Below are 26,234 nucleotides of genomic sequence, written 5' to 3' on the forward strand. Positions count from 1 at the left end.
CAAGCCACTTACCTGAGCTCCCCATACCTCAACTGCCACGCTCATAATACAGGATGATAACACTGTGCCTCTCAGGGTTTGGAGAGAATTAAAAGGGACAGGATTTGTAAATTGCTTAGCACAGTGCCTGGTATATAGAGTAACTTCTCTATTAATGATAGATATTATTATTAAGCAGTGAGGCAGGTCTAACATGTTTTCATAAGAAGATTATAAATTACATCATCTCTAATTATACTTAAATCTAAACTGCTATGCCTTCTTGTTTTTCTCTACTCCTGAGAACCTTAGGACAAAGAACACCAACCAAACCGTGTTTATACGAGTCTATTAACACTGGACATACAAATCAAGTCCAGTGTTATGAGCTCTTAAGTTTGTAGTTTCTCTTTCTTTTGTCCCCCAATGACTTCATCTATTCAGCAAATATACAATGGCAATTAGGGTAACAACATATAATAAGAAACACCAAGAAAAAGAACACTAAGGAATTAGCTGATGCTGGGAAAATGCAGTGAAAGTACTGTTTCAAGCATGCCTACTCTTGGCTAGATCATCCAATTATTAATCTTCATATGTTCTTGCCTAGCTTCTAGTGTTAGGTTGTTATTCAACAAATGTTAGCAAATATTTTTTTAAACTTAGCTTGCTCCCCCAAAAAAGAATCATACAAATTATACAAATCATTAAGAAGAGAGAGAGAGTCATATAAATAAGGCACAAGAGCCTAATGAGAACTTGAAAAGAAAAAAGGGAGAATGTGGGTTTGAGGAGTCATGCTAGGAGGGGAGGGGAGGGGAGGGGAGGGGAGGGGAGGGGAGGGGGCCTGAAAGAAAGAAGACTGATCTAAAGGAGGACATACAAGGTGCTGTGCTCACTGCTGGGGGCTTCTGTACTTCTCATGAACATCAGTAATGGTGATGAGGAAATGGAGTCCCACAAAGTCTCAGTCACCTGCTCAAGTCAACAAAACCAGTAAATGCTTGAGCCTGCCAGCCACTCTAACCCACCATACCTAAAAGTCCATCACACCTGGATGTTCTAGCCCAAGGTAAAGAGGAAACGTCTGATTCAGGAGTGTACAAATCCTCTTCATGAACTCAGTGATGGCACAACTCAGTATAGATTCCTCTGGTGCATCAGTGGTCCTTAAGGGACAGTCTAGAAATGAGAAGTGCCATTGTGGTTTGGGTTGTCACAAACACAGGGTGTGCTCCTGGCATTTATCTGGTGGGTGTTAGGAGAGTAACAGAGAACTTTCTCACCTCCCTCATAATCCTCAGTGCCCCTCCCAACATTCATGTGGAAGAAAATCTGTTCATAGTTACCTGAGCCCAGACCCTAATTCCAAATGATATCTAAATAAAAAGTAATTTTTCTAATCTCGTGTTTCTTTTATTTCGGCATAAAACTCCTTACCTAGACTACTTTGTTACTTTGTAAAACAAATCATACTCCAGCTTATACTTGGTGGAACAGGAAACTGTATGAGAAGTGATCCAGCAAGCAGAGGGGAAAATCCCCTTGATACAGGCAATCTTGTGTTTAAAGTGTTTTCTATTTATATAATGCTGGGCCAAGCACTATAACAAGTACAATAACAAACAAAAAGCATAAGAATTCAACCCTAGCCATGAATCTGCTTTGTCAGCAGAACATCTCATTATATTGGGTGTTTTTTATTAGCACCACATTTAAAGTCATCTGTTAAAATATATATATTATGTAGGATAGAAAACCCTATACCACAGTATGAACCGCTCACTTCTTTAAGTCTTGGCTTCTTTGAGGACAACCCAATGGGAATCCAAGGTAGAACAAATACGTTCTGATGGAGAAGGAAGGAAAGGCTAGGTGGAGGTAGTAAGTCAGTGAGTCAGTGACTAAGAAGAATCTCAAGACCACAGACCATCCAGAGCACAGGAGAAAATACAATATTGATGGGTAAAGTTAAGGGCAGAGAAGAGTTGAGAACTGATGGAGAATTAATGAAGACAAATACTGATTGTGTTATATGCAACAAACGTTTGATTGAATAGAAACAAGGCAGGATTGAAGAGACAAATGGGCTTGAGTTCAGACCTCTAATAGTTTGTGTATCCTTGATGAGGCCAGAGTTAGAGATGACACATATATAAGGATCGTGGCAGGGTACCTCACACATTAGGAGAGGCCAAAACTGAATAGCTATTATTGCTGTTCCTGGTGACAGTTTTACAACAGGCTAGGCTTTGTAAAGGCTGAAGCAAATACTTGTTGTAGACAGCACTTCATTTTGTTAGAGGACAAGAACAGTACACACAGTGAGAAGTTCCTAGTGACTTTTATCTGATCAGTTCCAGGAATGCTTGTAGAACTGTCTAGTTCATGAATTACAACCTGAAGCATTCCACTCATATCAAACATGACCTGAACATGGGGATACACATTCCAGGAGAGAAGCAGTGTGCCAGTGCCCAGTTCTTTACCCTGGCCCCCTGCTGATAAACTGATCTAGCTCACATCATCAGCTCAAATTCGAGAATGGGTTGACTTTTGGCAAGCAGTGTTGGAAACAGCTATGCTTAAAAGAAATGAATAGGTTAAAATATATTTAGAAATGGCACAAGCAAAATTAGGATCCTTTATGTTTACCATCACATGAAATTTAAATTGTCTTATAGATCTAAGCAATTTAATCCCTTTGTAAACTTCTTTAAGTCCATGATGAACGCCTCTTGCACAGGTTACAATGGACCTAGTGTGAGGCAGAGCCTTGATCAACAAAGTGTTAACCTACAGAACAAAAGTGACCTATCCTTTCCTCTTTCGGATGAACTTTGCTTGAAAAATAAAGAGACCATCATAAACAAATCAACAAACAAGTGTTGGAGAGGATCTGGAGAAAAGGGAACCCTAGTGCACTGTTGGTGGGAATGCAAACTGGTGCAACCACTGTGAAAAACAATATGGAATTTCCTCAGAAAACTAAAAATGGATCTTCCTTTTGACCCAGCAATTCCACTGCTGGGATTATACCCTAAGAACACTGAAAAACCAATCCAAAAGAACCTATGCACCCCAGTGTTCATAGCAGCAGAATTTACAATAGCCAAGTGCTGGAAGCAACCTAAGTGCCCATTAGTAAATGAGTGGATCAAAAAACTGTGGTACATTTACACAATGGAATTCTATGCAGCAGAAAGAAAGAAGGAGCTCCTACCCTTTGTGACACCATGGATGGAACTGTGAAGCATTATTCTAAGTGAAATAAGCCAGGTGGTGAGGGACAAATATCATAGGATCTCACCTTTAACTGGAACATAATCAACAAAAGGAAAAAGCAAGCAAAATTTAACTGGAGAAACTGAAAGTAAGAACAATCTGACAGTAACCAGAGGGGAGGTGGGAGGGGATAATGGGGGGCAAGGGTTTTCAGGAACTACTATAAAGAACACATGGACAAAAACAAGGGGAACGGTGGAAACAAGGGAGGGAAGGGGATTTGGCTGGGATGGGGGTAAGTGGTGGGGGGGAAATGCAGACAACTGTAATTGAACAACAATAAAAAAAATTTTTCTAATAAAGAAAAATAAAGAGAGTTCCTTAGAGTGGAGCCCAGAGAAGAGAAGAGAGGAGAGCAGGGCGGGGTATCAGGGTGTCATTCAGCATTCCAGAGAACCAGTACTACAGGATGAGTTGTATCTCGTTTTGACAGCCACAGTGTAGTAAATGACAAGCCCTGCCAGGTGACACATTTATCTTCACAAGAAAAGCAGCCATTCCAAAGCAAGCATCTCAGATGTCATACCAGCTCAGACAAGAAGTCATAAAGCAGGAAGACTATTGATGCAGGAGGTGCAGGGTGTCCAGACTGTAATCAAAGCAGTGTGAATGGGCACAGCAGCTCCAAGCTCACAGAAGCCTTGACTTTCTCTCCAGGCCTGGCTTACCAGCCAAGTAATTGGTGGAGGCTTTATCAGCCATCTAGGGGCTCAAGCCTCTGAGCTGCCTTTTATTCCAAAACCTTTATGGCAAAAGCAGCCCTGCTGTTTCTCCCAAATTCAAAGTAGCCAAGAAAACAAAAAAAAAAGCAAAAACAGAAAAACAAAGAGCATCTTCATCCATTTCTTCATGTGTTCATTCTTTCAACAAATACTTATCCGATGGTCTAGTCACTAATCTAGGTACAGGCTGGTCACTGAGGTAGCTACAGTTCCCAACTTCAGTAGAGTTAGATTCTAATAGGACAGACAAACATGTAGGAGGTATAATGGGAGTCACAGAAGGTGATTCTGGGAGCACTGAGGAGGGCAGTAGATGCAATCCATGGAGGCCTTCATGGAGGAAGTGGTCTCTGGGTTAGAGCTTAAAAGAAGGCTGTGAACTGGTCAAATGGAAAGTTAGTGAAATAATATGTATCCAGTTATAAAAAGACACCAGGTGTGTTTGGGGAGTTGATGACATTCATACAGCTGAAGCACTGAGGGAGAGGAGGTTGAGAACTTAAATAAATTTGAAGGGCAGGTGACAGAAATATTATCCAGATGGCTCTGAGGAATCAGAGAAGTGAGCAACACAGATAATATTTACATACATATCAAGTCCATTTATTTAAAGGTGGTTTTGCGTAAAGTATACTAAGCAGAGATCTAATGAAAAATAAGATAAACCTAGATATTTCACGAGATTCCTGTAATGATTTTTAAAAGCTAAATAATCATTAGCAATTATTAAAATTCCATTGTACATACCAGTGAGTTACTTGAAATTCAGGAAAAGGACACTTATTTTTAAGATACAATGTTTTACATAGCCCCAACCCCCAAGATATAAAACCCCATGATTTTAAACAGTCAGAACTATAAAATTCAGCAATGGGAAGCTTTTTTCCTTTTTTCTTCCATTCTCAATGGTCCACATTCTACTGCTCTAATCAGTGTTATTTAGTACACCCCACACGAGAGTTAGAACTGTCTGAACCCTGACCATGCCACTTGCTAACTATGTGACTCCAGGCAAGCAATTCACCTAGCTGAGCCTGATTCCTGTGATGGACCCATCTCTGAGGGTTCCAGGCAGTGTCTGGGGAGATGGTGATTGCAGAGGGTGCCTCTGTTTCCGTTTTACTGAAGCGTAAATGAGACCAGAGAGGTTACATGATTGCATGGACCACACAGCTACACAGCAGCCCCGGCCTTCACATCAGGACTTCTGACTCATTCTGCATCTAGTTCTTTTTTCTGTCATATTTATTTTGGCAGTGTGGTGATTTTCAATGGTAAATATAATCATATTTTAACTGCAATGACCTTTTTCATACTGTGGGAAAAAAGTTTTTGAATAAAGGGGAGTGGAGAATAATAACGAACAAAAATAGCACTGGATGAATATTTTAAATGGGTGAATTGTATGGTATGTGAATTATATCTCAATAAAGCTATTAAAGTTAAAACAGCACTAGATGAGATATGGGTAATGAGGTCATTAGAAGAGGTTCGATTTTGAGGAAATCATGTGTGCTGCTTCATTTTCTCACCTGTGAAATGGGGCTACTATTACCTGCCCTGTCTTTGCTTAGGGATGAGGATGAAATGGAGCCTCAGTGGTAAAACCATCATGGGGCACATAAGGCTCCAGTGCACTAGAAGACACTGAAAAGAACTAGAGAACAAAGGGGCTTTATTTATTAATTAATAATGATATGTGAGCCTCCTAAAATGTATAGGTAAAGAACGCTAGCCCAACTGGCAAGCACCTGTTCATGAGGTCATCCCTTTTCAAAGTACTGAAGTCACTGAAGTAGCAGCAACAGGAAGCTCTGGGAAACAGAGATTACACAAGCTTGTTTCTCTATGGCACAGTTATACATACCAGGAAAATCCATTCTCCAGATCGATGGCTTCCTAACCAATTATCATGACAGGTTGGTACAGAGGTTCTGCTTCACAAGTCACATAGGTCAAAGAATCCAAATAAACGCACATGTGGCTGGAGATATAGAGCCTATAACAGAATCCTAAGTCCCACCTGGCCTCCTCATGTTCAAAGGCACACACACTGTACCAGACTCAGAAACAGACCTCTTCTGAATTGCCTTTCCATTTTATGAAGGAAATGTAAAATGAAACGTTACCTGTTTTTTTTCCAGTAGGAAGACCATTTCCATGTTCCAAATTCCTAATTTATTGGTTTCATAGGAATGCAACATCAATACCAAGGACTTCATACAAGCAAAGATAAAACATGATTTTTCACAGTTTTTAAAAGGCTGAGATCATTTTTGCTCCAGTTCCTACATAGTGGTAAACTTAAAATCAAGCCATTTAGCTCACAGTCAGGCGCAATAAAATCAGTGGAAAACATAAATGGGAAAGCATGCCAAAAATGTAACCATAGTAACACCACAGATGCGTCAAGAAATGGTGTGCCTGTGTGCTTCATTTCCCATTTCTTAAATTGGAATCTAAGTAGGGAAAAATTACACAGAACAATCATGATTCTGCAGCTACTAAATTCTGCAAAACTGCACTCAAACTGAAGATCTAGAACTTCAGAGGCGGCTCCAGTATAGCTATAGAAACAGCCCTGACGGTTTAAGAGATGCCACTTAGCAGTTACCTCCTCTCTCCATGACTGTTTCCTCATCTATAAAATAGGTATTAAAAATTCCAACCTCAAAAGTTTTTTCTAAGAGTAAAATTGGACAGTATGTCAGAGGCAGGAGACCTGAGGCCCTGGTCATTGTTAAGCCTGTTTTTACTGTCTTACCTTAGTAGTGCCTTGGTTTCTTGATCTATAAAAAGAGCATGATAATCCTGCTTTACCCATGTGATTAATATTAAAAATTATTACTAAGCCAAGTGTAAGGAATTATTATTATACTATTAGGATTATAGTTTTCAATTCCAATGTTGAAAGCCCAAGAGAAATGAGAGCCAGAATTTCCCATTAATTCATTATGACATTTTCTCTGTCCAGTGCATTTCTGCCACTCTGCAGAAAGGGGCAACTTTGGGGCACTGAGCCACATTACTTGAAGTCAACCTCTCTTTCTCTGGGAGCCTTGGTTCTTTCAACAAGTAAAATGGAGGGCAGGGGTCTATTCTAGAATCTGATCTCTAAAGGTCCCAGTCTAGATGCATGGTCTAAGTCCATGCAGAGCTGTGGCATGCATTCAATTAAGTTATGTTTATTATTTTGCAGTAGTATCAGGAAATATTCACACTCTAGCACATTTCTTGTGAAATATTATCTTTAAAAAAACAAATCACAGCAATAGGCAAGGTACCTTAAACTTCAATTTATTCTTCCTTTCTTTTCCGGGTTAAAATACAATATTTCTAAAAAGACATTTCAAACTTTAAAGGATGGGGTAATAGAGAAGAGACAAAAAACTTCTCGAATCATTCTTTCTTCTATTTTGAATGAAATCAAATAATTTCATGTCCTTGCAGGTTTACTACCTTATGACTGGCTGTACAGGGATGAAGTTTGGTAGCACATGGTAATACTTCACCACAATTAAACTGCCAATAATCTCCTTTTCACACACCCACCCATCAGTAAGGTGCCCAAACTGGCTACTTACAAGGCACAGCATGGCAATAGGTACCCACTTCCTTCCTCAGTTCTTAGTCCAAAGGCCTGGTCCACACCATGAATAACAATTATAGTTAATATTTATGGAAGCTTACACCTTGTCCATACTAAGCAAAATTGACATACCTCATCCCATTTACTACTCACAACAGTTCTATGAAGTTATTAGTATGACTGAGATATCCTTTTCACTGATGTGGAAATTGAACCTTAAAGGAGAAATAACTCTCCTGGCATTATAAGCCAGTAAGTGACAGAGCCAATACTTGAAAGCCATGTAATTCACCTTACACTGTTCTGTGAATCCCATTGTTGATTATGATTCCCAGACTTATGGAGCCACTGAGCAAGCAAGCTGTCACGTGTTCCAGACCAGCTCTCCTATCTCCCTCTATTTTCACACACCCACCCATCAGTAAGGTGCCCAAACTGGCTACTTACAAGGCACAGCATGGCGATACAGATTATCCCTTATTGTCTGCTGGAGTTCGTGATCAGGAGACCCTTTCTGGAACCGCTGGTTGAGAAAGTGTCGTAGGTCCTTGTTCAGCTTTCCTCCTGCAGGAAATGTATAAAACAGATAAAACACATCAACAACAGGGCTTCCCAGAGGCCAAGCAGCCTGAGAGCTATGTGGAGAAGCCACAGGAAGCCCTTCTATTCAGCCACCCTCAGTCATTAGGAGGACTGACTAGAGGTTTTTCTGTGCAGAAGAGGAAGCAAGCAAGAATGTAACAATAATAAAGCAGCATAAAACAGCCTCAATTTGGGGGCCCACTTCACATAACACTAGAAGCCTAATAATTTACACTAGGTTATTACATTAAAAATATGTGGCACAGGCATTTGCAGACACTGCTACAGAAAGAGAGTAAATGGCCAACACCCTAAAGAGGACAATCTCACAATAGATGACAAATTAGGAAATGTTCTTTGCCCAGGGATCCAACTGGTGAAAATTTGCCCTATGGATATACTTGCAAAAGTCTGCCAGCATATCCAGTATTGTTAATTGCAGCATTTTTATAACAGCAAATAAATAAAAATAAAAACAACATGGAAACAACCACCAGGGATCAACAAGTTAAAGCAGTTCATCTAAATAGTAAATGCTGTGCAAAAGCTAAATCTTTATGTATGGGTAGTGTAGGAAAATATGTAGAATAGTGCATGCTATCTCATCCCTTTTGTATACAAATAAAATTAAGAAAAGGAGATACCATGTAATAATGGAAGAATCAATCACCAGAATGTTCTTTAAAGTGTATTTTATTGATTATGCTATTACTGTTGTCCCATTTTTTTCTCCCCTTCACCACCCCTCACCCTGTACCCCCTTCCCTCCAGCATTCCCCCCACTTAGTTTATGTCCATGGGTCATACATGTAAATTCTTTGGTTTCTCCATTTCCTGTGCTATTCTTAACCTCGATCTGTTTTGTACCTGCCAATTATGCTGCTTATTCCCTGTACCTTTCCCCCACATTCTCCCTCTCCAACTTCCCACTGATAACCCTCCATGTGATCTCCATTTCTGTGATTCTCCTTCTGTTCTACTTGTTTGCTTAGTTTTTATTATTTTAGGTTCAGCTGTTGATAGTTGTGATTTTGTTGTCATTTTACTGTTCATAGTTTTGATCTTCTTCTTTTTCTTAGATAAGTCCCTTTAACATTTCATATAATAAGGGCTTGGTGATAAGGAACTTCTCTAACTTGACCTTATCTGGGAAGCACTTTCTCTGCCTTCCCATTCTAAATGATAGCTTTGCTAGACAGAGTATTCTTGGATGTAGATCCTTGCCTCTCATGAGTTTAAATAGTTCTTTCCAGCCCCTTCTTGCCTGCAAGGTTTCTTTTGAGAAATCAGCTGATAGTCTGATGGGAACTCCTTTGTAGGTAATTCTTTCCTTTCCTCTTGCTGCTTTTAAGATTCTCTCTTTATCTTTAATCTTGGGTAATTTAATTATAATGTGTCTTGGTGTGCTCCTCTTTGAGTCCAACTTGTTTGGGATTCTCTGAGCTTGCTGAACTTGTATGTCTATTCCCTTTGCAAGATTGGGGAAATTTTCTTTCATTATTTTTTCAAATAAGTTTTCAATTTCTCACTCTCCCTCTTCTCCTTCTGATACCCCTATGATTTACATATGGGAATATTTAAAGTTGTCCCAGAGATTCCTAAGACTTTCCTTGATTTTTTTATTCTTATTTCTTCATTCTGTTCTGGTTGAATATTTCTTTCTTTCTTTTGTTCCAAATCGTTGATTTAGTCCCGGTTTCCTTCCCTTCCCTGTTGGTTCCTTCTATATGTTGCTTTATTTCAATTTGTATAGCCTTCACTTCTTCCTTTATTTTGCAGCTGTACTCAGTCATTTCTGTGAGCATCCTGATTACCAGTGTGTTTTGAACTCTGCATCTGATAGGTTGGCTATCTCCTTGTCACTTAGTTCTTTTTCTGGAGTTTTGCTCTGTTCATTTATTTGAGTAATATTTCTTTGTTTTGGCACACCTGTTATGTAGTAGGGGGTGGAGTCTTAGGATTTGCCAAGACGGGCAACCCACCTCACTGTGTTGTGGTGCTGTATGTGGGGGAGGGGCCAGAGAGGGAACAATGCTGCTTGCTTAGCTCATACTCTGCTCCCACTCACCTCCCCCAATACCCACAAGTGAACTGTGCCCTTTTGGTGCTGACTCCCAGTGCATTTGTGTATATTCTAGGACCCTGTAGGCCCCTCCAATAGACTCTGTGAGACTGGCAGCTTCTCCCACCACTGCAATCCCCACAGGTTTTTACAGCCAGAGTTTTTGAAACTTTCTTTCCCCAGTGCTGGACCCCTGTGTTGCATGGTCTGTCTCACTCCCTAGTTGTTCCTTCTGGATTATCCACACTCAAATATGAGATCACCTAGTCCACCAGCCACTGCCTTGCCGCACATCTTCTCTGCCCCAGCTGCCCATCTCCATCCCTTCTACGTGTCTAGATGAACATTTCTTCTTTAACTCCTTGGTTGTTGGACTTCCATACAGTTCAGTTTTCTGGCAGTTCTGGTTGTCTTTTGTCTTTAAAGTGGTTGTTATCCTTCTTTTGGTTGTGCAAGGAAGTGAAGTGTGTCTACCTATGCCTCCATCTTGGCAGGAAGCCTCAATGTTTCTCTCATCAGAAAGTTTTTAACAGCAGTTTCCTTTAGGGAGAAGGTCTTGGGCATGGCAAATAAAGGAGATATCACTCTTCCTTATATAGACAGATAAAATATAGAGGTCTGACTATCCTGTGTTGATTTACAAACACTAAATACATATTTCTTTTTTATTAATGTTGCTGTTTAAGCAATAGTTAATTGGGTGGAGCTTTGGGTTTATTTCTTTGTTAATTCCCTACAGTAAAAGAACAAAAATAAAACTAAAAAAATTATATTGTTACAAATATATGCCTAGAAAGAAGGTAACTAAATTTTTAAAAATTATAAATACAAATTATAGTCTACAGCATCTACAGAAGGCCTGTATATCAACCTAGATAACATTCATTCTTATGGAGAATGACACTTCAGTGACAGCTAAGAATAACAAGGCTCAGATTGTCCTTCCAAATTTAGACAAGATAAAAATTAGGTAAGAGCATTTCTAGCCTTAGAGAAATAATGCAGTAATTCAGTATCCATGTAAGCCACAATATTCAAGTCTTTAGATAATAACTTCCCCATGGTCAAAAAGAGTAAGTCACAAGGATGGCAGGAATAGTTAGGATGATGATATATCCTACCTAGGACAGGAAACTACTGATCTTTACTCTAATGTCATGTTCAAAACAAGGTTCTCTGCTATGCTTGATCATTTTAGAAGATACTAATAAAAAAATCTGAACTTTTATTTGAGTTGTATTATACCTACAGTTTCAAGTGGCCAAAAAGAAGATACATGTATTCAAGTCAAGCTTAAGTCATTCAATAAATATCCAATTAGTCATCAGATATTTGCTTGTTTGTTTATTTATTATGTTTTTTTATCCTCACCCAAGGAAGTGTCTATTGATTTTACAGAGAAGGACAGAGAGAAAGAAAGAAAGGGAGAGATACATTGATGTGAGATAGAAACATCTATCAGTTGCCTGTTGCACACATCTGACCGAGGACCAAACCCACAACCTAGGAATGTGCCCTGACCAGGAAGAAAACCCATGACCTTTTGGTTTATGGGACAATGCTCCAAAAAACTGAGCCATACCAGACAGGCCTCATCAAATATTTATTGAATGAAGAAGACAAACACCCACACACCCTACTTCCTCCCCTCTAAAATGAGCACAAGGTTTAATCAAACATTTTGCAAAATAATATATATGATTGGCCATTAAGCACATGAAAAGATATTCAATACCATAATTATCAGAGAAAGGCAAATTGAAACAACAATAAGATCCTATTGCATACCCACTAATACAGCAAAGTTAAAGGCTGGCAATCTCATGTGTTAACAAGATTTTGGAGTAATGGAACTTCTACATACTCCCAGTGGGTATATAAAATGGTTCATTCTCTTGAGAAAACAATTTAGTTGCATCTTATAAAGTTAAACCTAAACTAACCAAATGACCCAACAATTACATTCTACTCAAGCAAAATGAAAGCAAGTCCACACACACACACACACAAAACTTGTAAATGAAACTTCATAGCAACTTTATTCATTATGCAATAGTCCCAAATTTGAAATAACCCAATAACCCAATAAGCAAACTGTACTGTATTCAAACAATAGGATGCTATACCACAATTAAAAGGAGTACATACCTAATATTAATAAATCTCAAATACATAGTGCTAGCAAAGAAGCTAGGCACAAAAAAAGAACATACTGTACAATTCTATCTTTACAAACAGTTTTAGTAAAGGCTAGCCAGATTGAGAATGACAGAGGGCAGTTAAGTGGTTACCTGAGGGTAGACAGTCTACAAATGGGTACAGGGGATTTAAGATATACGGAGCGTATCAACATTGATTTCTTGGCTTTGCAATTGTACTACAGTTATGCTATAATTGGGAAAAAATGAGTGAAGGGTACATGGGACCTCTGCATGCACAATGATTCCAAAATAAAATATTTTATTTTTTTAAAGATTTTATATATTTATTTTTAGGCAGAGGAAAAGGGAAGGAGAAAGAAAGGGAAAGACACATCAATGTGTGGTTGCTTCTCGTGCACCCCCTACTGGGAACCCGGCCTGCAACCCAGACTTGTGCCCTGGCTGGGAATCAAACTGGAGACCCTTTGGTTCACAGGACAGCGCTCAATCCACTGAGCCACACCAACCAGGCAAAATAAAATGTTTGAAAAAGGGGGAGCATAGGAAAACTTTTGGGAGGAGATGCCAGTAAAATGTATCTTGGTTATGACAATGACATCACAGGTTTAGATATTTGTCAAAACTTACAGAGCTATACATTTATATGTAAACAAGTATATTTTATGATATGCAAATTATACTATAATAAGATCTCTTTCAAATTTTTAAAACATACATAATTATTGAATGACTATGTGGCAGACACTGTTCTAAACACTTAGTTTTCAAGTTATTAGAAAACTGAACTAAAAGAAAGAGAATAAATCTTGGTAGTTAAGACAGGCCTGTGTTTAAATCCAGGGCATGCTGATTTTTTAGCTAGTGAGCCCAAGAGCACTGCTTATCCTCTGAACTGCACTCTTCTCATCTGCAAAAATGGAGCATGGTATCACAGTAGTTCCATCACAAGACCGTTATGAGGATTAAATGAGGCTTGGAGTGCTTGGCACTGAGAAAGCACTCAAAACTGATGGAAATTACCATTATGAGAATATGGCACGGACAACTGAAGCAAGAGAGAAAGAACTGGTATCAGTCCAAAGGTGGACTGTTACGTAAAAAAATTTGTTTCAACTAAACATAAAGCCTGTCCTGTTAGCTTAGAAATAGTGAAAAACAAAATACAGGCCTAGGGAAATATGGATTACATGATATTTTTCAAGTTTCTGAAAGGGAATAAAATACTACTTGTGCTCAAATGGTCTGGACGTTTGTAAACTGGTTAACAAACAGTACATGATACAGTCCAGGCACTGTTCTGGAGTTGAAGTTCAAGAAATGAAACCAACTGGTAAATCACTGATATTTGATAGTCATTCTGCCAACTCTACCTCTAGGTATAAAGCACTCTGGAATTTGACCAAAAGGATAACAATGTTTACCAGCAAAATCTCTATTACCTAGAATCTAGGGTTTTATATTCCCCTTAGAAACCAGAGTGCTAGACATTAAAAAGACAGTGACAGTTATCATTTGAGCCTTGAATACCAAAGGCGTCTATGGGATCCAAATGTACTGCTTGAGTCGAAAGCAAAATTCCAAAGAAGATTCAGGATACAGTATCTCTTCATCATATATATACTGTAGGCTCACACATGACATTCCTATCAAGATAAACCAGGGACTTACAGGTTGGAAGGCATTAAGACATAGACGCACTTGGTTTACACTTGAGCTTTACAGTAAAACTAGGCAAGCCAGCTATAGTTTATGATCTTTGAAGTAAAACTCCTTTCTACTGCAAATGTGTCAATGGGCAGGGTTAACTATGTTGCCTGTTAACATTTACTCTATGTTCCGTGACATTTGTAAGCGAAAAGCCTCAACCTTTGCATTACGTTAACAATACTATACTTTTGGGCATCTAATCTCAAATTAATTGCCAATTATTTAGGGGACCTGTCTATAAATCTTCCCCTAATTGTCAAGGGCAGTGAGCCAATGAAATAATAAATTGCAAGACAGAGTTTGTCATGCATCTACACTTTCCTTGAAATTCAAGACTTGCTTTGCAAATGGAAAACATAGGTCAGGAATACAAGGAACTTTTTCCATGAAAAGGATTCAGAACTTAATTTAAGACATTTCATATGTCTTATTATAAATGGAAAAAAGGGGGTTTAGACAACCATAGATTTACCATTTTACATTTAATATTTTATCTACATATCTGGAATTCTGTTTTTTACATTTAAATCAATATATTGCTGCTTTTTAAATTTGCATTAGTTTACAGAAATTTAACCATGTCAATTGATGTAATTTTTGTTATTTTAAATGTTGTATATTTCATTTAAAAATATACCAAAATATATTTCTCCTTCATAGAATATTGAGCTACCCCCATTGCCGCAATATAATTGTAATGCCTTTTTAAAAAACCAATGTGTTAATTTTTTCTCTAGACTATCAAAATATGGAAATGGACATAAACAGCTTCAATTTACCTAGATATTGGTAAATTCTTCTCCAAAATAGTGGTGCCAATTTACCTTCCAGCAACAATTTTTAGAGCTCCTGCTTCCCCACACTCAAAGCAATGTTTGCTATTATTAGTGTAGCAAGGGTCCCTGATACCACCCCCCCCGCCCCCATTTGCTGATTCACTATCAGAATTCACAGGACTCAGTATAAGGTCGGCTCAGAGCTATGATTTTTATAGCAAAAGAGTGCACAGCAATAGCAGCAAAGGAAAAGTCTCACAGGGCAACAAAGTCCAAAGGCCTTCAGATGCCAGCTTCCCAGTGTCCTCTCCCACTGGAGTCACACACTCAATTCTCAATACAACTTGTAACAATACTGTGAAGTGTTGCCCATTTGACACTCTGAGAAGCTCATTAGACTCTCAGGGCCCACAGTTTTTATTAGGAACCAGTCAAATAGGCAGTGTATGCCTAACATGAAACAAAACTAGACTTTTAGAAGGAAAGCATAAACCGCATCTTTTGCCCAAAAGGTTAAAGCACAGTTGAGTCAATGGAGAGAATCCCTCCAAAACCCAAGCTCCCAGATTCCAGCCAAAAGCCAACTTGGTAAGCAGGCTTTCACGTGAATAGTCATTAACTCTTCTCTGCACACTCCGCCTTTTTAAAATCTTTCTAACCTAATAAGGATAAAATGACAACCTGGTGTTATACTAATTTACAATTATTGATTACTAGTGAAACTGACCATTACATCTTTTTTTGTCTATTTCCTCTCCTGTGACTTCCTGTTCATATTCTTTGTGCATTTTCTTAATGAGTTTTTTGTTATTCTTGGTAAGAATCTGATATGATTCCTTTATTATTTAGGTTGCAAATTTTGCTTGTCATTATTTCAACATAAAAGGATCCCCTAACAAAATTGAGGGGTGCCATTTTTCCAATTTTGCCTCCTATGGTACACAGTTTTCTGCCAACTCAAACAGAAGCATCATTTTCAAGGTTAGGAGACTCTGCTTGATCTGATATCTGCCTCCTAAGAAAGAATATAAGTCAGTAGAAATAATCTTCATGGTCAAGAAGCTAGGTTTTCAGTGAAAACACTTTTCAGCCCTCTTAACTCATCCACTTCTGACCAAGAAGGCAAAACACAACTCTCCCTGTGCCATGTGAGCTCTAAATGATCCACCTCTACTTGGTCAAAGAATAGTGTTTCATTACAACTAGAACTTAGACTTTAATACATTTAACATTTTCAATGTTGAGGAAAACTTGTATATGAATATTAAACTAATCATACTTTCAAAAGATTCTGCTTCAGCACACAATTTCTTCATGAAATGATTATAGTTGTAGGAAACATTTATCAGGGCAACAAAAAGTTTGCACTGTGGTGAAGCTATTGCAGCAAAAAAAAAAAGAATCTGTCAGTTCAGCAGTTTAGGTTTAAAAAGAAAAAATTTTTAAAGATTTTATTTATTTATTTTTAGGGAGAGGGGAAGGCAGGGAGAAAGAGGAGAGAAATATCGATCAGTTTATCTCATACACACCTCGTTCAGCGACCGAACCCACAACACAGGCATGTGCCTTGACCGGGAATTGATCCAGCAACCTGCTTTGTGGCATGATGCCTAACCAACTGAGCCACACCAGTCAGGGCAAGAATAATTTTTTAAAACCAAAACTATACATTGAAGTCCAAATTAACTAGTTTTATAGTCATTCAAACTCACAATTCAAAATATATTGAAATGAGCATTGTTTGAAAAAGATGTTTGCTATTTGTTTCCTTCTGATACATTTTTCTAAAATTAATGTAAATTATTGAGGAGTTAGTGATTTATGGGTAGAGTTTCCACTAGGAAAAATAAAACATGTCTGAGGAAGGCTGGTGGTGATGGCTGCACAACAAGGTATTTACTGCCACAGAACAGTAAACTTAAAAATGGGTAACATGATAAATTTCATGTTATGCATATTTTGCCACAATAAAAAGGTAATATAGATTACTTACATTTGAAAAGTACACAAAAGTACAAAGAAAATTAAAACCAAGTGTATCTTGATTTGTATCACCCTTAACATTTTTATTGTGTGTGTACACACATATATTATACATACTTACATACTTACACAATACACTTAGACATTTGAGGAGATCCACTCACTCATTCAACAAATATTTATTAAGTGCCTCTAGCCCTTAAGATCCAAGAGGACAATGCAGAATCCCTGAGCAGGGACTGGCGGGTAGACAGGGCTGGCCTCCAGACAGAGACAACTGTTAAGATGTGAACTGGAGGAAGACAAGAGGCTGGCTGACTGGCTGGCTCTGCACAATGTGGGGAAAGAACATTTACACAGAGGGAACAGCATGTGCAAGTGGTTTGGAAGTAGAAAAGAGGTCAGCATGTTTGAGGAATGGCAGGAAGCTCACATGAGGGGTGGCACAGACTGAGGCTAAAAAGAGACATGGAAGCCAGATAATTCTGTGCCTCACAGACCATGATAAAGAGCTGCAATTTTATTCCAAGCTCAGTAGAAATCCACTGAAGTGAGTTTAGTCAGGGATGGGGGAAGGTGTGGTCTAAATTCTGAGATGACTTTTGCAACTGTGTGGTGGATCAGGTATAGAGGCAGTTGACAGGATGAAGCCAATGGAATTGATCACCCATCTGGGGTGCTGGGAGTAGGAGATGCCCCTCACAGGAAGAGGGCAGGAAGGGACAGAGAGGAGGTGTCACTGAAAGCTGGAACTGATAGGGTTTGCTAATGTGATAGAGGAGAGCAATAGCAAAGGCAAGGGAGGAGTCAAAATGAATCCAATGTCTGCTCTTAACTAGTGATGAACAGGTTGGATGGAACACAGAGTTGCTATTACGTTGAGATAGATGTGTAGGTTTGTGCTATATATGTGCATTTTTATACAAATATCCTAACGGAATTCAGAGCATTCCCAATATACTACTAATGCTCAAAAATATAGTTTTATTAGCTATATACTATTTTATTTTCTCATCACATCACAGCCTATTTAACTATTACCAATTACTAAACATACATTCCCTGTGATTAATCTTCTTGTATAAATGCTATCTGTATTTCTGGTTATTTTTCTCATGATTCCTGAAATGAAAATATTGAAACTAAAAAGATAAAACGTTTAAGGCTTTTGATACAAATTCCTTCCAAAAAGATTTCATCAGCTTTCCTTCTCTCAGCTTGATTTTAAATGGCTTCAAAGTAGCAATGTGGATTCATCATACTATTATCAGTTTCATGTTAAGACATTTAGATATATTTCCTTTAAAAAAAACTAGTATAAACAATGCTGTTATGAAAAATCTTGAATATAAATTTTTGCTAAAATTTCCTAAGATAGGAATTGCCAGAGTAATAAATATGAAAATAATTTTAAATATTCTTGACAATTACAAATTGCTTTCCAAAAAGGTTATACCAATTTCTAAAGTCAAAAAGAAATACAATATCACTAATCTGACAATTATAGTGTCAAATGAGAATGACTGTTCCCCTTTTAATTCTGTGATTTTTAAAATTTTCTACCTATACTTCAAATGTATGCCAATTCTGTATTAGTAAGGCAACATGGATGATAAAACTATGCTGCTTTTCATTTTGAGAAAGTGCTGATTGCAATAAGAAAATTAATTTTGAGAATGGTTTATTGGGAAGTAATGAATGAAATTCATTAACATATATATTTAAGTAAAATAATAATAATAAAGTGAAACAAACAAAAAAGTCCTTGCTTCTAAAAAATACACAGATTGGGAACACTTAGTGTGCTAGTTCCTTACCAAATTATTCCAAGCCCCCTTTCTCAAATGACATGAAAGTGTTGGTCTCATTTAGAGGTCAGCAAAATTTTTCTATAAAGGGCCAAGGGCCAGATACATATTTTCCAGCTTTGGGAGCACATCAGGACCCTGTCCAACTAGCAAACCAACCCTCCCTTGTCATTTAAAAGCAGCCATAGATTATATGTACACAAGGTTGTTTTCCAATAAAATTTTATTTACAAAAACAGGAAGCATATGTGGCCTACAAGCCATAGTTAGGCTAACACCTGGCCTATATGTTGGCCCTGCATCTCCAGGTGAGCCATTCTCCTTAAGCAATTCTTAGGGTAGAGGTGGTGGGTATTCACTGTCTCCAAGGTTAGCCTAAGCAGCATTACCCAGAAACTTGTTCAATAATAATTTTGAGGTTCCATCCCAGACTTACTGAACTAGAACCTCTCCCTTTCAGCAATCTATGTTTCAACAAGCCTTCCAAGTGATTTTAATAGATCCTGAAGTTGGCAAACCAATGGTCTCAGCCACAGCAAAGCCCCCTAAGAAAATGTGCATAGCTACACTTTGAGGAGTTTATTGGACAATTCTACACATATGTTTCCCATCTCTGGCAAACCTCACTACTGCCATTCTACTACTGGGCTAATAATAATACCTTATAATAATGGGCACAGCAGAAATGACTCCAAGCAGGTGGTACCTAATCAGACATGCAGAGATTAAATCTGTTCATTCCCCTAGTGGTACAAAGACAGTTATTCTTTCAGGCATGTTTCTGTAGAACTTAAATAACATGAAAAAGAAAAATGTGCAGTGAGTCTATGATGTGAAATAGATACTGCACACTGTGTGTGCTGATGAAGCTCTAGAAACTACTACTGACCTTGAACTCCCCACATGGACAAGCACAAAACATTCTGCTAGCACTTCAGGACATTCACTTTATTATTTTCTGACTGCCTTCTCTGTTCTTTTTCTCCTGGAGAATCTTTTTATAACAAATTATGCACAGAAAGAAACACAAGGTTTAAATTCTATCACCTCTATTTTTAAATTATTTTCAGCTTTTTTTGCTTTTTATATTTATTCCAGCTACACTAGGGTAGTAGAATAATATCTATCTGAAAGTAAATAAAAATACAGATTTACATAGAGAAATCAGAAAGCAACATTGGCAAAGTAACAAAGGTGATGTGACTTTACGACCAGCCTTAACCAACTAATAGCTGCATGGCTTCACTGAAAGCTTAAGTCAGCCATCTCTACACTCAGAACAGTGAGTGGGGTCTGAACACATGTGTGTGAATGTGTGTACATTTGTGGATGTGTGTGTGCCCTTCAAGAAAACACTATGCCCTGACCAGTGTGGTTCAATTGGCTAGCGTAGTCCCACAAAACAGAAGGTCACTGGTTCAATTCCTGGTCAGACCACATGCCTGGGATGTGGGTTTGGTTCCCAGATGGGGTGTGCACAACTGATTGATGCTTCTCTCCCTTTCTCTCTCTCTAAAAATAAATAAACAAAATCTTTAAAAAATATATAACTCTAAAATAAAAAGAAAACCTAATGTTTAAGACAGTCCATTGGGATCTAAAGAAAACACTGCTCAGATGTCCTGCTGGACTCCAGTCATAACAGTGAACATCTTTCAAGCACTTTTGACAGACCAGGCACTGTGCTCAGCAACAACTTCACAATCCTCACTCCAACCCAGAAGGTTGGTTCTATTTCCAATCCCATTTTAAAGAAGAAGAAACCAAGGCTTGCAGATTGCCCTACCACCCAGGCAATTTGGCCAAATGAAAGTGTATGAATTTAGAGAGATGAAGATATGAATAGCCAGTGAGTCTTGGTGACAGAGGTGCTGTTCTTTCAACAGCAGTAGGGTTTGAATTTTTTAAAAATAAAAAAAAAGTAAAATAAAAGTGTTTTCATATACACCATGCCACCAGAAAATATCTATGTGAATCTCAATATAGAAACCAAAAACTGACTTCCCATTGTAATGTTGTCCTAATATCCTTCTCAATGCCTAATGTTTGCAGAAACTGAGAAAGTGATATCTAAACAGCACTGGCCTCCAGAGAACACCCAGCCAGGGATGTCACATAAGCAAGGTTCCTTCCCAGAAACCATCAAGGCCTTAGGACATTGCTAACAAATAAGATGTTTTAAATGGTTTCATGCAAATGCAAGCTGGGATCCTGCTGACATTCCAGAGCCTGGAATATCCATAGCAATTAACACAGCTGTGGCCCTTGCCACCTAGCCTCACCCTAATTTATTCTGACAGGTATGGATATCAAACTAATCTGGATCACAAACTATTCTAATATAGTCTGATATCATTTGCACAACAGCAGGCTGGAACCTGAGTTCCAGGCACTCTGATCCAAACTGGGCAATCTCATACAAACAAGGTTACAATACAGTATGCCACTCGAACATCTGCTGGATTATGAGAACAGAGACCACCAGCTATATCCACACCATTTGATGGGTCTGAAAAAGGTGAGACCAGTTCCCCTCAGCAGAGCATCCTTAGGAGTTTATTCTTTGCACAAGACCCCTCTTAAACATCTTTCAAAGATGGAAACAAAAAAGAGAATCACATGGTCCGGGCCCAGCAAGAATGCAAAGAAAAACATCCCAGGCATCAGTAAGATTCTAGAGCAGGGGCACACAAAAGTTTTCTGTAAGGTCAGATAGTAAATATTTTAGGGCTTTGCAGACTGTGAGATTTATGTTCCTACTACTCCATTCTACCTTTTTTAGCAGGAAATAGGCCCTAAATAATATGTAAATGACCGCATGGCTCTATGGTAATAAAATGATATTATAAAACCAGGCAAATTTGTCCCCCAATCTGTACTTTGCCACCCCATTCTAGAGGACTGTGTCTATCAAAAACATGTCACATTTTCCCAATATTGCCAGGGTGTGCATGTGTGTGCACCTGTGCAGGAAGCTCTGGGTGTGAAAATCATTCCCTTAGAAAAGGAGTGGGAAAGTGAACCACAGGTCTGCACTGAAGAGACTTTCACAGAAATACTGACCATGTTAAAAATACCCCCTCCTCACATCCTCTAGAAGGTAAAGTAATTTTACCTAATTTAATTTTAAAGGCCTGGATAGCCTTCAAAGAAATCTATTGAATGACTCCTGGAATAAAGTTTGTTACTGGTGTCAATCTCCAGTTTATACAAATACGCAGAATAGAAAAACTCATAGATTATAAATACAAATTTCCCTTTGATGATTATAAATTGGTGCCTTATCATAAACTACTTTTATGAGTGTTATCTCATTTATACCTAATCAAACCCAATGAGAATGGTGGCATCATTCCCACGTTTAAACAGATAAGGGAAGTGAGACTCCCGGTGCTGAAGCACTCAGATGCAGGATTAGAACCCAGTTGTTCCCCCCAAAGTTCCACACTTTCCCCCCTTCACCTGCACAACTCCAAACAAGAGGTTCATCCAGCAGTGAAGGGTGAAACTCAGTTTTGTTAAATCCATTTAATGATAATCTTCGAAACTATCAAGGTCATGGAGAAAGAAAGGACAATCAAGAATGTGGTGCAGACTAGAGGAGTCTAAGAAGACATGACAAACAAATGCAGCGTAGAGTCCTACACTGGATCAAGGACAGAAAAGGAACGTTGGTGGAAAAAACTGGCTAAATCTGAGTTAACGGCAGAGTTACTAGTATAGTGATACTAACTTCTTACTTTTGACAGATGGGCCATGGTACCAAGATGCCAGCATTGGGAAAAATGAGCAGAATGAGATTCAGGAACTCTGTACTGTGTTTGCAACTTTTTTCCATCTTCAATATTCCAAAACAGAGTCATTTATTTTTTAAAGATTTTATTTATTTATTTTTAGAGAGATGGGAAGGGAGGGAGAAAAAGAGGGAGAGAAACGTCTATACGTGCAAGAAATACATTGACTGGTTGCCTCTCTCACGCCTTCAACTGGGGACCTGGCCTACAACCCTGGCATGTGCCCGGACTGGGAGTCAAACCAGTGACTTTTCTGTTTGCAAGATGGCACTCAATCCACTCACCCATACCAGCCAGGGCATAAAATAGAGTCATTTATATTTTTTAAAAATGGTGCACTGAACACATAAATGTGCCTGTGTGCAGGGTTCTCAGGCTCTTTTGTATGTTGCAAACCCACTAAGGTAAGAATTCTTAGAGATTCATCTCTCTAGATTCACCACAGCTTCCATTTTTAGAGAGTGTAGTGCACAGTACATCTGGCTAAAAAATATTTGGGAGAGAGAGTTCTCATCCCACAGGCTGATCATCAGATATTTCTAATCTCCATAATTCCATAAGCAATGATCATTTTCACATTCTATTTTCATTCTATCTCACTGGAGTCTTTCAGCTGCTATTCAAAAGTGATTATAAATAATGGGGTTATAAAAGCCATTCAGTAATCAGGACACTCACTGGCCATATGCCCACCTTGACAACGGAAGTGATTCGTGTGAGGCAGTTCAATCACTCAGCTTGCTTGGCTTCCCCTCTGACAGGCTCTTCAGTTGCTCATCAACATCACTCTTAAGAGTGTTTCATTTTTTGACTAGTGAGCAGGCCAGCAAGTCAAAGTGCTCTAGCTTTTTAAACTTTGTATGCAAGTAGAGAAAAACAAACTGAACTCTTTTCTGTTTTGTCATCCCACACATCTAGAGGACAGGAGGGAAAGCATAGAATGTAATGAATCAACGCAAAGTCCCGGCCTTTGTCATAGAACAGCAGAGACCCAAGTGGAATCAGAGGACTAAAGAACTCAGACCTGGCCAAAGTTTGGCCCTCAACACGCAAGACTTCAGTACACAAGCTTAAGCCCATTGCATGATTCACTCAGTGTCTCCCAACAGGACCATGGGCATCTTGGCAAGGACAGTTCTATGTTGTTATGGGGTCAGCCCCCTAGACATCAGCAGCCTTGTTCTTGGCAGCCCCCTGCAATTATTGTGACAGCCCTAGTGGGTCGATCCCATGCTGAGAAGTAGGTAAATGAACAGCAGTCAGAGACAGTTATTGCTTAACTGTTAATTTCTTTTCTTTTTTCCATTTAGCTCCCAGAGCATATTAGAACAGAATATTACAAAAGGGTCCATATTGGTGAAGATTGTATTTGCAATGCATAAGCTCATGTAAATATGCATGTCTTTTGGTCCACAGCTGCTGACTTCAAGGCTGGGGAGCTCAGTGCTAGGATCCGAGGGTTTGAGCTCATGTCCCAGTGGCTCAGCAGAGACCTCTCGGACAAGGCCTGCTGCAAGGCGGCCCTCCATCAGTGACTGTCCCGTTGCTCTGGCTGACTGCGCCCAGAGCCATTTTCTTTAAAATAATGTCTTTTCCTTTTTTCTTATATTGTTATCTGTCACTTCCCCACCAGGAGGTTTTCATATGAGAGCTGAGCCCCTCTCCACTTAGAGGAGGAGTTGGCTTACACTTAATGACTGACTGGATGAATAAAGAATGGTAATACTAATTAAAATAATACAAGCAGTAACTAATCCAAAACCAGATGGACCTATGTTCTCACCATGACTTTGCCCTTTGATGCCTTCATCACTCGGAGTCCCAGTCAGTAAAGTGGGCAAACTGACAGTATGTACCAACACAGCTTTCATGAGGAAGAGTTGAGAACACACAACATAATGCTCCATAAATGTTAGGTATCCCCCTTCATCATCTGCCTTGAAAGTAACATTTTAAAAAAACTTTCATGAAATTTGGTTTGTTCTCAAGGTGAGATATTTTTTGAAGATCTGTGATTATGACTAAGTACATAAAATAAACAAGTTAAACAAGCCAGCCTTTCCATATCACTAGAGAGCAAATTAATTAAAACCTAAATGTTATCACCAGATTGCTTTGACACACCCAGTTCTGTTGATAGTACTCGGTATGGCCAAAGGCTTGCAAACGAAGAGACAGGATTTCCAGGTTTGTGTGAACTCTGATGACAGTGCAGGGGACCAAACAACCGTGTTCTTTCCTCTAGACCAGGTGTCAAGGTATCTGGCATTCACTCTTTACTTAACCACTTATTTATATGTCCTGCATATATGTATTATATTGTTTGTTCATTATTTTAATTTGGATTACCCAGATGACTAATGCTGTGAAACATTCTGTCATATACTACTGTGTACCCTAGATGCTAGTCCTTTGTCAGAAATATATTTTCCAAATATCTTCTCCCAGTCTGTGTCTTGTTTATTCACTTTCTTGACGATGTTCTTTCTTTTTTTTTTTTTTTAAATATTTTATTTATTTTTTAGAGCGGGAAGAGAGAGAGAGAGAGAGAGAGAGAGAGAGAGAGAGAGAGAGAGAGAGACATCAATGTGCGGTTGCTGGGGGTTATGGCCTGCAACCCAGGAATGTACCCTGGCTGGGAATCGAACCTGGGACACTTTGGTTCCCAGCCCGTGCTCAATCCACTGAGCTACGCCAGCCAGGGACGATGTTCTTTCAATAAGTGGAAGTTTTGATTGTTGATGAGGTCTAATTTATCAAGTTTTATGAGTTTTTGTATGTGTTATTCATTTATTATGGATGAGTCAGCAAGCAGCATAATCAAATAGACAGAAGAACAATGGGTGAGGGTTAAGATACCTGGATTTAACACCTAAATCTGTGTCATATTTGTTTTGGGGAAGTCATTTGTGAGGATTAATTTTAAGTGTCAAGTTAAGTGGGCTGGCCATAGGGTGCCCAGATATTTGCTCAAATATTATTCTGCATGTTTCTGTGGCTATACTCTTTTAACACTGAAATGATATACTTACTGAGTAAAGCAGATTGCCCTCCCAGGTGTGGAGTGGGCCTCAACCAATCAATTGAAGGCCTGAATACAACAAAAGGGCTGACCTTCCCAGGAATAAGAGGGAATTCCTCCTGCCTGAGCTATCAAACTGGCTTCTTCTTGCCTTTGAACTCAAACATCAACTCTTTCTGGGACTCAAGCCTTCCAAGGCTTAGGACTAGAACTTACAGTATCAGCTCTTCTGGTTGTCAGGCCTTCAGACTCTGACTACAGCTATACCATCAGCTCTTGTGCATCTCTAGCTTGCCATCTGCTGATTTGGGGACTTATCAGGCTCTATAATTGCTGTAATTTTTCACAATAAATCTCTTTAAATATAGATATATATATATACACACACAGGCACTCTATTGGCTCTGTTTTTCTGGAACACTAATACATCATCTGCCTCTTTCTAGCTCCAGCACAGCACAGAGCATTTTAATAGGTACTTAATGAATGTTGCTGGAATCTCTAATAAATTGGCCTGGTTCACATGTTTGTAAATGAATGAATGGGATTTCACAATTTCACAGGTCTCTCCCATTCTGAAAGTCTCATATTTGGTCTCACCTTTCCATTCCAGCAACACCTTCTCCCTGGAGTGTCCTCTTCCAAAATTAATTTGACTGTGCCTCTCAGAAAAACTGACAAAGCGCCTTCCTAGCTAATCAACTCATCAGTCACTCTAACAGGCCCCTGCTCTATACCATCCTGTTACAACTTGCTCTCCCAC

The 26,234-nt window shown here is 38.8% G+C and overlaps 1 protein-coding gene across 20 annotated transcripts in view; it reads right to left on the reverse strand.

The window, feature by feature from the left end:
• Positions 1-26,234, reverse strand: part of MAGI1 (membrane associated guanylate kinase, WW and PDZ domain containing 1) — a 607,797-nt gene that overhangs the window by 226,230 nt on the left and 355,333 nt on the right. For all 20 annotated transcript variants that reach the window (XM_045832041.1, XM_045832040.1, XM_045832039.1 and 17 more), the window contains exon 2: positions 8,023-8,139. In XM_045832041.1, the coding sequence (XP_045687997.1) occupies positions 8,023-8,139 (117 nt within the window). The remainder of the gene's footprint in view (positions 1-8,022; positions 8,140-26,234) is intronic.

The sequence above is a fragment of the Phyllostomus hastatus genome, unplaced genomic scaffold (genome assembly GCF_019186645.2).
Source record: "Phyllostomus hastatus isolate PE091 unplaced genomic scaffold, TTU_PhHast_1.1 phas_contig_16, whole genome shotgun sequence".
NCBI classification, from domain to species: Eukaryota; Metazoa; Chordata; class Mammalia; order Chiroptera; family Phyllostomidae; genus Phyllostomus; species Phyllostomus hastatus.